This window comes from Sipha flava, unplaced genomic scaffold, assembly GCF_003268045.1.
Source record: "Sipha flava isolate LNK unplaced genomic scaffold, YSA_version1 130_pilon_pilon, whole genome shotgun sequence".
Taxonomy (NCBI): Eukaryota; Metazoa; Arthropoda; class Insecta; order Hemiptera; family Aphididae; genus Sipha; species Sipha flava.
In genome coordinates, this window is record NW_020271756.1 from 2,000,840 (window position 1) to 2,015,345 (window position 14,506).

The window sequence follows — 14,506 nt, forward strand, 5'->3', positions numbered from 1 at the left end:
ACATATTATATGTCATAAGACATATTATATTATTATATACGGTATATCCATCGAGTATCGGTCGCTACATATATACTGCAGCGGTGACTCGAACTTTTCATGTTCACGTGCAATATTTTTACAACACCCTGAAATTGGCTTCTGTCGTTCGATTTTTATACTAAGCGCAAAACTAGAAGTCGACGGGTCTGATAGTCTAAGTACCTATAGTCAATGCGGGTTTTAAAAACTACGTGCTTTGTTGTTAACTCTGAAACCAAAATATATAACCGACGATTGTGATTAGTAACTTGTTCACAACGTGATTCAATATACACCCCTTTCAATCCACCCCTGCGGTACAGTGTTACTAAGTTGAAAAAAAATCTTCGTGCGAGACGTGCAACTGTGATATTTTATATTCCGGTCAATATGTATACATAGACATTTGAAAAATCGCCTCTCAGCCGGTGTTTGAGGGACGACGGACACCGAGTGCGAGTGCATATGATTGATAACCTCTTAGCGGTGCTCGGTCCGAGAAATAATTCAAACAACCACGCGTGTTAACACCCGACTGAGTAACAATATGCACTGTGGTGCGTCAAGGCAGGACGTAGACTGGTCTACAAAGGCAAATGGGAATATGGGTATATTGAATACGTATGAAGGGTGTGTATTGAGATTTGTATGTGCAAATGTTACAAACTTATATAAAACGCACAAATAAATAAAATACTCGAGAATTGAAGATGAATTATTGAAATTTGTATACGAAAAATGTTTTTATTTGTTTTTACATTTTTGTAATATTAGTATAAAGTAGTAAGTTTAGTAGTAATCGTTTGTTTAAGGTTACAAATCGTTTTCAATCTTGTTCAAACTAATTTTAGTTTCGAGTATGATTTTTTCACTGATGGACTTGACTACAGGATAAGAACGGGACGCGAGACGCTAAAGTCCCTGCGAATCACGGCATCACTGTATTATCGAGTATATGATATGTTCGTCGAGTGCTATATTGTCTCGAAATCATAATACGACGAAATTATGCGCATATCAGTTGAAATCCTCCGGAGTTGATCGTGAACGCTTCGCCTCGTAGTTGCACAGCGTTGCACGCGCGCGTGTAAGTTAAAAAGCGATGTTGAACCGAACTTCTTTATTGGTTATATATTTGAGTAGGGATTAATAAGTTTAAAAGATCGTTTTTAAAATAATTTTCTTTAAAAAATGTTCGGAGGTGACAACTTTCAACATCACATTTTTCGGCGTAGAACCTATAATTTTCATCAACGTTTTCTAACAAATGTCCAACGATATACAACTGTGCGAATACTGTTAGATTTGCTTTTCGAACTTTTCATTCGACTTAATGTTGTTGGCCGTACATATGAAACGGTACCACGCATCCGAATGCGTTACACGAGTTTCTATACTTTTCCAATAAATCTCAATAAATGTCCTTCTACAAGTTCGAGTGTAGAATTTGTCAGGATGTTTCGTGCAACTTCGTAATGGCGACATCACACGTAACCTATGTGAGTGGGTCGGTAGTTACCGGACGACGTCACTCGATGTACGAGTGTTGAGTAGTGTCCGGCGAGTTCGGAGTTCGAGTTCCCCGTTCAGACGAACTCGACCATTTTTCGATTCGCCCGTGAATCATTGCCGAGCTGCTCGGGTCGCGGGGCAACACGCATTTGTACGTTGGTTCTCCCGCCGAATGCCGATCCCGCCGCATCCGCCGACGGTGCACCGTTCGAATTACGTTAATAGATCTGGCGCATGACATCAAAAGGAATCGAGCGAAATCCATCGTGCGCCGCCGGTCGGCCGCGAGGGGACCGTATCGTCCGCGAGCTTCGCGCGCACTCGCACCCGCGCGAACGTACGCGCGCACATAAGGGGGTTGAGCTTGATTAATGGGACCGGTACGCGCTGCCCACCCCTGCGATACGTGCGCACGCCGAGAAATGCGTGTGCGACGTGCACGCGCGGACACGCGCCCCTTTTGTATAAATCATCCCGGCCGCGGCTCACTGCAACGACGGCCGACCCCGCGCGATCGCTGGCCGACGGACGTGCCGTAAATTATACTAGCTCCAACTATATATCTCACTCTCTCCGTCTCTATCTCTATCTCTCTCTGTACAAAAAATATAAATGTTCTTGCAGCCCCGGACCCCTTCCCGCTGCAGCACGGCTCTCTCGTTCCCGCTCAACCACGGCCGTCGTCGCGCGCTACACGTCGTCGTCGTACGGTCAGTCGTACGGTCAGTGGTACGGTCACGAGCACCGGTGCTCGGGGTCGGCGGACGTCCCGCGTCAGTACGTACGATTTATCGCGGCGGTCGCAGATGCACCGCGCCCGGGGTGTCGGGTCCCGTTGCTGCCGCTGCATTCGCCCGATACGTCGTAATAATTCACCGGACTCGCGCGCGATCGACGGGCACGCTTTTCCGCCGTCGATTATTCCGTTTTTCCACGGGCCTCTCTTCCCTTATCCCTATCAAGTCCCCATACTCCCTTCCCGTCGTCGTCCAGGCGCACACATGCGGCCTGACCGCGCGCGACCCGGGACCGTACGGTAATACGTAACACAGCTGATCCGGATGATGGAGGCGAACGGGAAAAAAAACCACCCGGATCCATCGATTGTTATCGTTACGGCTGCTCTATGCAAGCCTAACGCCTCTCCGTTTTCGTACGTCGAATATATTATGTTGTACGACGGGGGAGAGATACAGCTCATGACGTCAACTATAATGCGTAGAACAACAGTTGACAGATTACCATCTGAACGCTAGTAACTTAAAATCCGAACAATATCAAAAACGTCGTGTGTCGTCTCTGCCCGTCATTCGGACGTACATTGTTCAACGCTGTAGTCCAATTATTAGATGTACACTATTGATTCACGATGTTTTATATTTAAGTAATAAACATCGTTATTTTGCTAATTTGATAGCTATATATTTTACGTGATCGATGAGCTCTTGGAGTCCTACAACAATTCTACAAAATTTGTAACGAATACTAAATAGTCACATAAAATTATAATCACCGCAACTGCTCCTCGTTGTATCTCCGATGACGTTTCACACGAGATTATATAATTTACTAATTCGTCCGTGCATCGAATTATCTTTTTTTCGATTTTGTGGATGGTCCATTTTCCAGCTTGTACACGGAAATAGTTTTGAAAACTTTTTGGAAAACGATTTTAAACGACATCGTCGAATAATTCTAGTGCGTGCACAGTAGGTACATTGATTATTTTTGAACACCGCGTAAGGTGTAAAATGATGTCAGGTGATTTATCATTCAAATTTTGTGCGCTATTACATCCCCTCGAAATATTCTATTTCAAAACACTTCTCTGGGAAAACGAAGTTTTTTATTGCCTAGCACAATATGTGTGTGTGTGTGTGTGTGTAAATACATTGCACGCCTACACATGGTTTTGTTACCATTCCGAAAGTATATGATATTTGTAATCCGTCACGCATTTTATTATACAAAATTATAAATAAAATTTTATAGGTATATTGACTCATTGAAGTACCATACTATGCATATCATCTATATATTTAAAATGAGGTAACGCATTCCAGATATAGCAGTGAGAAATTCAGCTTTTTTTTAAGTCGATATTTTTTATATAATACTCCCCGATTATTATCATTTAATTCCAAAGCAATATAAGTATATTCATCCTATGCTCCTTTAATGTTTTCCTTACTTTCTGCGCCTTTCGGTTTAAACGGATTATTTGTCTACGGAAGAGCACGTTATTTCCGGCTTAAAGATTTAATATCACATTTATAAAGACATAATGTCAAGATTCGGTGTGTACCATATGGAAATTATAGTCATGGGATTTGATAATTCAAAACGTAGAAAACAATGTTTTTATGGTTTTATTAAACGCCCTTTGTCACTGGGGATGTTTAAAAAATTCATTTTTATCAAAGCATTTTACGATGAAATAAAATGCACCGAAAGTCTTATAACCATGATGTAAACATTATTTATCCATACACCGTGGTCTTAACATTTTAATCTAAACTATTTTTGACAACGATCATGTTAAATTATTACGATGAATTATACTCATTTTATCCGATTCTAGGTTAGAGCTGTTAAAAGTTTTTGGTATATAATATCTGTATAATCGTAAACATAAACTCGTTAGGGATTCATATTTCAACATCATATACTATACTATTTATATATATACATACATACATATGTATATATATTTACATATTTGGTCCTATTATTAGTTTTCTATAATGAAAAGTTATAAATCAAAATTGGTTAAACATTTACATCTCTCGGGATATGAAATATATGTGTAGTATAGCTACTATGTAGTACTAGGAAAGACAGAAGAGTAATTGTTGTGAAGTAATAATTTTTGAGTTTAATTTATACAAAATAATGTTGTAAAAGATAATAAAACTCTATAAATCGATTTTAATATTGTCGAAAGACCTTTAGGGCAGTTTAATAAGTATGCGAGGTATAAATAACTAACAATCGTAGTTTGTAATAAGTGAAATTTTATAAACCGAAAATTGGTATTATCAGAAAATGTATAATTAAAGTTATAACTATATGTATAATAATAATTATGTTCTTTGCATTGAATAAATAATATCAATATTCGATAAAATATATACTTCAATATAAGGATTTTTTTAGTGGCGTAGCGAGGATTTTTAAATGGGAGGGGCTAATCACTTTTTTTGATAAGTAAGATAAGAGAGGTTATGAGAATTCACCCTTAACCCCCCCCACCATCTACTACCAAGTTTTTAAATGTAATTCAAGTACTTTAGTATAGTTTTAAAAATATTTATTAATATAAAATTTATAATAATAATAATAATTTTGGTTTCATTGTTCAGACACTTGCTCCACTCTGACAGCTGCATCTTCTTAGGCGAATTTCTGGCAAATTCATTTATTATTTCACTTTCATCGAATTGCTCTTTTTTATTTATATTAGCCATAGCTAACCCATTCAGTCTGTTTCCCGACATGGTGCTTCTTAAATAATTTTTTAAGCGATTAAATGCAGAAAACGTTCTTTCCGGAGTGGAAGAGGTAACTGGTAACGTGGCAAATAATTGTAAAAGTATTTTAATGTTAGGTTGAAGATTGGTGCATTGAGAGAGTGAATCAACAGCAGAATTCAGTTTTAGAATAGTATTTTGACTCCATTGTTGTCTCCGTATGAACAGCTCAGCTCTGATTTTAGATGAGGTATCAGCATGGAGATTTTGGGCATATATTTTAGCATCTTTTATAATATTTTCATTGATTATAAATTGATAGTGACTCGCCACAACATTGCATGATAACCATCAAAAAGATAGTGATAATCATGGTAGAAACTAGAAGTATTAGTAATCTGTAATATCTACGCCAAAGACAAACACCTGTTATTCGTTAATCGTCAAAATTTAGTTAATACCAAAGGTTTAAAATACTTTGGTATTAACTAAATTTTGACGATTAACGAATAACAGATGTTTGTCTTTGGCGTAGATATTACAGGAATTAAAATATTATAAACGATATGAATGTTCTTATCAAAACAATAATAGCCCGTTTTCCGTATTACTTTTAACTGGTATCCAGCGATATCCGATGGACTCTTTAAGGCTCGATAAATTACGATTTAGGTATACATATGTCTATTAATTTTGCTTAGTGCATGGAATTAAAATCCTCAGCATTTATTAGTTGACTTGTTGATTCCCCAAGGCAATTTTCGAATAACCGAAGTGTTAAGCAAGTCGATCGCTAATTTGATTTCTTATACGCATCCATTACGCTGGGGCAGAGAATCATTATTAATGCAATCATTATTTCAAAACATTCGAGAGACATTTATAATGATTTGAATATGAATCGAGCCAACTCTACAAAACACAGAAATCATTATCTTGAAAAAAACAGTCATAACAAGTGCGCCATGCTTTTATACGATGCGTTAAATTGATTTGTGCAATTTTTTTTTCTATTAAAATCATGAGGTACGTATTCACGTTTCCGTGCGCTCGGTAATTTGATTAATATTTATTATTTAATCGTACAAGCGGTCGACTATGGATATTTATGATATTCTATTTATTTATTATTTATCGTAAAGGGTGGTCTAGTTTCTTTTGTAAATTTCCATTAGAAAAAAATAAAAAAATATGAAATATGAAATAATCGTAAAAAAAATAATAATAATAATAAAACATTGGCAACGTCTGCGAGCAGCACACCGTATATTATATTCATTCTGATCTTTTGAGCGCACCGCAAACAAAACCGGCTTTTGTTTGAACGAAATGTTTATCGAACGATTTATAGCACAATCCGTCACGCGTAAATACATAAAAAAAAAAAAAATATACAAACGGAAGCCTTTATTTCCAGTTCGTTTTGCGGTGAACGACTGACGTCGCTGCCGGTTAACGAATGTACCGAGAATACCACTTGTGTGTACCTATATATAGGATAGACGTCGGTAAACAATAAAAGTTTGGCTCTGCAGTATACGTATAAACCACCCATAACATTGGTCGGCGGATCGTAAAACCGGCCGCCGACTACGTTTGACGTAACATCGTGTACTGCAAACACGCGCATAAGAAGAGCAGTTAAATACTAATACTAATAATAATAATAATATCAATGTACACACGTCGTATAGATATGTGTGTGTGTGTGTGCATAAATGTGTTGGGGTTATGATATTAATAATAATAATAATAATAATATATAAAACGCACTCGTCGGCAGAAAGCTCAAATGTTTTAAGCGTATAATTAGGTGGTCCGTTTACACACGCTCGCGCGCGATTCCTCTCGCCGCCATGCCAGATCCCGTTCGGCTGCGCACCCGGAGGGGTTGTTTGTTCGCCTGCGAAGAGAGCCTACGCGCCCGTTCGCTTCTTGTCTTTCGCTTCGCTCGTACGCGGTCCCGCGAGCCCGTCCCGGCGCATACACACGCGCACGCGAGCGCTCTCCCCATCTCTTCTCGCTCTCTCTCTCTCTCTCTCTCTCTCTCTCTCTCTCTCTCTCTCTCTCTACCTAGTCTCGGGGGCCCGCCGGCGTTTTATGATTACTATGCGCGCGCGGTGAAATATAGTTATACACGGTTGAACGGACGCAAATGAAATATTAACCCCCTCACTCGCGTGCAACCCCCTCCGCATACCCCACCGTCTACGCCGCCGCCGCCGCGTCAACCCGATCTCGCCGACGGTATTAAGTCGTTACACTTCTCACCCCCTCCTCAATAACAACACACACTCCCCTCCACGGCACCCATACGGTCGGTTTCCGGGAACAGGGCTTGTGCATGTAATTGCCCTCGAGAGCGCGGCACGGCAGCAGACGCGCGCACTTGAAATGCGTATACGGTTTTCGTCGCGTCCCAGCTCGCCTTCCACCCGGCCGTGGCGGCGATCGTGACCGCGAGCGCTCGACTATAAATTAAATTATTATCACGTCGCGTTTTTGTTGCACTTGCGAAATATTCTACAAAAAACCCGGCCGTCGGATGTGATGGGGGTGACGGGATAGGATTGCGTACGGATTGGGTCCCGAAATTAAAATCTCTACGCGCTAGTCAGTTGGATTGCTTTTGGTAATGCTTTGCCGGTCGGGTCCAGGAACATGCACCGACGTTTCTTTTACCGTTTCGACGGACTGTCAACGATTGGTCTACGATCGACTCAAGTTGAAAATATGGTTTATTGGAGACATGTTAATACTGCAAACCATCGGTAGTTCACGAGTTATTATGATGCACGTATTATGAAATGCAAGTTGAACATACGGTTTAATATGTTTAACTTTGACGCGCGAATCCGCTATTTTTTATAATAAAAGCTCTACCACTGCGGGTAAACGATTGAGTTCTCGCAGCGATGCTTGACGATCGGACTTACAAATGAAAAAAAAAAAAAAAATCCGGTACTCAAACGCTACGCGACCCTTAACCACTTAGATATCCACTCGGATGGATTCGTGACCCAATCCTCGGATGCACCGGGATGATCAATAATCATAACTGGTCCTCCCCCGCGTCATGTGCACTGCTGTTATACTCGTGTACGTGGAAAGCGGACGCGCGTTGCGCGGCGTTCGAGGTTTTCTTTTTGTTGATCGCGTTGTGTTTTGCAGGCACTACAAGGAGACGCCGTCGTACGCACAACAGGTGCCGTGGACGCCACCGGAACCGGGCGGCGGGAACGGCGTCGACTCGGTTGCAGGCGGCGGCGGCCCGACGGGCATGGGAGATCCGTTGCTCCTGTCGCCAACGTCGTCGTCACCGACGCCGCCCTCGTTCTCCACTGATCCGCCGCCAAAGTGCGCCGACGTGACCGGCCTGTCCGCCGGCCAGGCCAAGCTATGCCTGCTCTACGAGGAACACTTGGCGTCCATCCGGTACGGCGTCCAGTCCGGGCTCACCGAGTGCCGGTCGCAGTTCCTGCACCGCCGGTGGAACTGTTCCATGAACGCCGAGAACGCTGGCACGCCGTTCCTCGGACCCGATTTACAAACAAGTACGTTACGTGTTGCGTCACACCATCGCTTCCGGAAAGTAAAAACGTATCCGGTTTGTTCCGGCCGGTTAGCCTGTCCGAAAACGGTTTCGACGTTGTCCGGTTTTTGAAAAAAAAAAAAAAATAAAAATTGAATTTGATTTAATTTTTTAAATATCTATATTTTTTATTACGTTGAACACTGGGTCAACCGGAGGTGGTTTGAAAATTTACATCTACCGGGGCAGATTAATTTTAACCACCCGCCTACCACGATAAAAGTGTTGTTCTGACTTGGCTCGATTTGAATTAAAATCGCTGCCACGTTAAAACGTTAATTGTGTATCAGAAAAATGTGTTCATACATTTACTGTTATACCTCCTAAATTTTAATTTAACTATTATGTTAACCAACATGTACCCAAAAAAATGCTTTTACCGGAGCACCACCCCGAAAGATGGTGCTTACAAGCCGCCTTTCTTAAGTAACAGTTAGTTGTAATTTATAACTACTTGTTACTTGAATTAATGTTATCGTATTTTATACACCGAACTTTATTGGATGACTGGAACTTTTATTTTTTGTCCGAAACCTCGTCCAAGTTAAGCGGCATGGTTGATATTTTCACTCAAGTTCAACATTTAACACAACCACGTGGACCCCTCCCTAAAGTCGACCCGTGGACCACCAGCATTGTGCACTGTATCATAACATTATACATTCATAATGTACTTAACTGTAACACGTCGATCTGTGTGAATTGTTTATTAGGTACGTGTTTTGGTGATTAACTTATAGCAACGCTTAAAATTGCATTGCCAATATATTGTCGTCAGTCTTAACTGTTCTTGCAAACCATATGCACACCGTCACATCGACTGTTGCGTGTTGTATTTAACACTTTTTAGGGTTTAGCATACTAACATTTTTCACGACTTTTGTCAAAATTACCGCCTTAAATAATAATTAAATACCTCGATGGATTGATAGCTACAGAGCTTAAAATAATAGTTTTTCATAAAAATTATTACGACTGTTATTCGATATTATATGGGTAAAAAATGCATTCAATTATTGCATTTTTTTTTCATTTTCATTTTATGTCAATATGTAGGGTTTATCCACTTTAAGTCATTTAGTTTCAATTCCTCTCCGAAAAAAGGTGTATAGACACAAATGCGTATAGTGTTTACCCAAATTTAAAAAAGCTAGCCAGAGCATTTTACAATGAATGCTTATTTTATATTAATTATTCGAGAATTTACTTATAATAAAAACGCAGTATTACACCTGTGTATGTTTTAATTAACATTTAGAAATCGGTTTGAAAAATACCTCAACCTGTTAATAATCGATGGAAAAACTACTCGATTATAATAAAATGTGGGTTGGTATTTTACATTTTGATATTGTTAATTTATTACCAGAATAATTAAACCATCCACGAAACGTTGCTCGAATAAACCTCCCATATGATGCTCCTAGCTCAATTACTCGAATAAAATTGATTGAATACTTTGTGATTTGAATATAAAACAATACATTGTTGTTCCACTCATCAAAACGTACATTATTTTATTGAGTACCTGTAATCTGTTTATAGTTTAATATTATTTTTTATTTTTTAATTAATCACTGGTCAATGATTTATGTATTTATTTATACTTAGTATATCATATGCACCTAACGTTGCTGTTGGTCGTTTACTTATCCGCATTCATAATCATAAATAATATTTTAGTTTAAATTAATACAAATGATTTACATAAATTATTGTTAGTAATCTTTGAACACTTAACGATATTTTAAATTATTACGTCCCCGTCAATAATTAACAGATGCCTGCACAAAACATATAATATTATAGTATGTTCTAACAAAGGACGAACTATACCGTTTTATATGATTTTTAGGTTACCTGCGTTATTAATTAATTTTTTGAAATTTTGCTCTGTGTGTCTGTGTTTAATGTTTAACTTCCCGAATTAGTTTTGTAGGGGTTAAAAGAAACGTCAAGTTTAATTTGTGTTTGTGTCGGTTACAGGTAGCCGCGAGGCAGCATTCGTTCAAGCAATCAAATCAGCCGGCGTTGCGCACGCTATGGCCCGCGCCTGCCGAGATGGTCGTTTGAACACATGCAGCTGCTCGAGATCTGGAAGACCAAAGGAGTTGAGAAGGGATTGGGTATGGGGTGGTTGCGGAGATAACATGGAATATGGATACAAGTAAGCAGCTAGAGTTCACAAAATGTTTGTAAACGAAATTCATCGAATAAGTAATTATTTTCTTATAAGGGAAAGCTTTTTTTATAATGTTATCGTGAAATTTCTTTGCTGAATATTTTAAAATACGTTTGATCTTATAAAAACTAAATAACTTTTATTTTCATATAAAAATTATTAAAATTCCACAAGACTTACAAGCAACTTATTAGATCAGTTTTTTTTATAGATTTCTTAAAAATATATATTATCAATGTTAATGTTGAATCATCGAGACTATTATTCCGATTATAATACATCAGTTAAGTTGTTTAAACTCGTTTTATGAAATGCATTTTGTATAACATACGTCGTAAAAAATGTTTATATTCTTAATGTAAACCGACTGATTTAAACTGAAGCATACGGAGTAAAAAAAAATATAAAAAAAAGAAGTACAATACATCATATCAAGTGGGCAGATTTTTTAATGACAGATTGGCAGCCAATGAAAGTCATTAAAATTCAAAGTTCTAAGACCACTACGGGATGTCGATTGTGAACTTCCGTTCTTGGATATACTAGTACCATTGTTACTTGCTCCGTATATGGAATGATCACTGACATGGAATTCCTTATTTTTTAGAAAATATACGATCCTTGTCGAATTTATATCATGATCAAAAAAATAATTTATCTCCAGTATTTCCCAACTTCATTTTACATTTAATGTTCAATCCAGGGATAGGTATCTAATTTATTCTTCATATTTTTATAAGTTAATTAGACTTTTTTTTAATAATATGCGCAATAATTATTGATTAAGATTTATGGCATATAACTATATAAATGTTAAAATTCAATGACAATACTATGAAAACATTTTAATTTCAATATGTTAAAATAGTATTGAAATGGACATTGAACTTGAACATTTATATTTAATAGCATCAGAACATTTATAAATTATGAGTTTATGAATTCCAATTACCTGAGTTTCAAGTATTATTTTTTAACTTTTTTTTGTAATTTATACGTATTTGATTTTTATATAATTTATAAGTAAAATCAATGTGATATCATATTAATCACTATTTTGATTATATAATTATTGGTGCATATTCTTGATTTTTTAAATTAGGTTTTGAAATGTGCAAGCATTAATAACTTAAAAGTAAATAATGATGTTAAACGTCAGAGATTAATAATTTATTGTTGTTAGAATAATTTACGTTGATTCAGAAGTTACATTACCCACCTACTTACAATATAAATTTATTTTTTTCGTGTTTTGTGCGAAAAGAAAAAAGAATTGTTCGATTTCCTATTCGGAAGATTTTGTACACCAAAATGTAAATCGATATAACAAAGACAGAAGGTCGTAAAAAAAAACAATATTCTAACATACAAAACACTTAAGAACTGCGTTATTTTACTGTTTAATTTCTGAAAATAAATTACCAGGTAAACGTTTCCGAGCAGATAGTACCGAAAAACTACTTTATGCAGCGTACGCAAAAACATTTTTTTTTTTTTTATTCTGTTCGAAACTGGTTTGAGTTTTTCGCGTAAGTGTAATAAAATTTATATTAAAAATACTAAAAAAAAAAAAAACAAATTATTTATGGCTAATCTGTACGGTTTGTGCACATTCGGCGTTTAAGCGTTCAAATGTATTATTTATTCGAATTTAATTTGTTGTATTACGGAATAGTAAACAATTACGATTTCTACACGAAAAAAAAAGCATTACACATAAAGTATGTATAAAGTAATATATACATTAGTATTTTCGCTGTGTTTTCTTTGCAATACAGTGACGTTAGGCCCATAAAAATTTGTTGCGTTCACTGTCAACCAACTTTCTTCCGGATATTCTACACATATGTATTACACACAAACACCTGGTATTCTAGGGACAAAATTGTGACTATTTATTGCACAAGTACAGCGTTGATTGAAAACCCGAAAACGGACAAAACGCCAAGTGTCCCCGGTACTTAAGTTATAAGTTATATTTTGATATCGTCCGACCACAAATATACAGTTATGACTGAGTTGTAACTGGTATGGCACCAATTTTACATGGGAAAATCAGAAAAAATGTAATAGTTTCATAGATCAATTTTTTTTGTATTGAATTTATGATAATATAAAATATGGATAGAGCTTCATTGACAGCATTGTTTTTTTTTTTTTTTTAAATAGCAATTATAAATGGGTTACGTCCTATTTTCATTAATATACTACAGTGAGGAGTAGCTCATTTCAAATCATTATTATATGACGTATGTGAAACATAAAATAGTGATCGAAAAAAAAACTTTATTGTTAAGATTTTTCTTATTTACTGTGCCTATGCTTCTCGCAAATCGTAACTAAACCAATTCGATGATTTTATTAGATGATTTATAGCATTATGAATCTTCGAAATAATCTGACACGGTCATGTATAATCGTTTCATTATTATTGATGACACGAAAAAACCGTAGAAATATCATTGAACATCGTGTACGTAGGCAATGTTTATAATTCGATAGAGTAAACAATTTTTTGTTTGCGGCTTGAAAACCGAATGTTCGGAATCTAGAACTTATTGCCTTGATGTTTCATGGAAATTATTGGTAAGCAATTTACAATGTACTAGTATTGCGGTGGGACTTTTATAATAATATCTAAAAATGTATGCAAGACACTGCAGCGAGAAAACAGGGAAACCGTTACACACAGTTATCCCTTTAGCCAAACTCAGTGCTATTATATATTGTGTACCTACAGTTATGTACTGGAAACGTGTAGTACCGCGGGCGTTTTGCGATTTTCCGTATGTTCTGTTCAATCTATTGTTCGTAACATATCATATCGTAGTATACGTACTCGTATGAAATGCAGTGCACATTATCGGGCAGAGACTTGCTACTCTCCCCAGCACGTCACCATATTCTATCTGTGTATTCTCAACATGTTTCATTATCGGGGTTGGAATTTAGATGTATTTCGCATTGTTATATGATTTTTATACTATGTATGATTATAATTAGGGCTGGGATATTAATGTCCTTAAAAAAATGACTCTAAAAAAATGCAAAATTGACTTAAGAAACTCAAAAAATGCCTTTAGAATGTATTTAAAATTTAAAATTACATTACATGTACATAAATATTTTATTTTACTTCATATATTAATAAATAAAAAATTATATTTTGTTATTACACTAAATGATGAGAGCGTGCCTCCTGTTGTTCCCCAATAAGTTTTTGTAGATATACATATTTTTTCTTGTTCTTCAATTTGTTCTCTTCGTTGTACTCCATTTATATGTTTGTCTCTTGATATATGTTGTATTGTAAAACGTTTATCAACAGCAATTTTTACATTGTATACCTTACACAACAACACTAATCCGTCGGTAGAAAACATTTTTAATCTATAATTGTAAATTCAAAAACTCCTAAAATGCCCTAAAAAAATGAGAAAAATAACCTTAAAATCAAAAATTGTCAAAAAATGAAAAATAAAATGCAAAATAAAATTTCTTATTATGATTTAAAAATACTTTAAACAAATCTGTAACAGAACGAGCATCGTACAGAAAGCTTCAGAAAAAAGTGTTAAGTGCATCGAAATCCTAGCCATAATTTATAATAAATTACCGGGTACACATCACTCGTTTTATATCATCAGATAATTGTGGACGGGGTTAAAACCAAATCGTACACAGTCGTTATACGGGATCGTTAGGTTAGGCTAACCAAAACGATTAACA

General features: G+C 36.6%; 1 protein-coding gene across 1 annotated transcript in view; it reads left to right on the top strand.

Moving 5' to 3' along the window:
- The window catches only part of LOC112694557 (protein Wnt-5b-like), a 61,512-nt gene that overhangs the window by 25,568 nt on the left and 21,438 nt on the right, over positions 1-14,506 (top strand). Inside the window, exons 2-3 of the mRNA XM_025570062.1 lie at positions 8,175-8,557; positions 10,582-10,762. Coding sequence (XP_025425847.1) covers positions 8,175-8,557; positions 10,582-10,762 — 564 coding nt within the window. The remainder of the gene's footprint in view (positions 1-8,174; positions 8,558-10,581; positions 10,763-14,506) is intronic.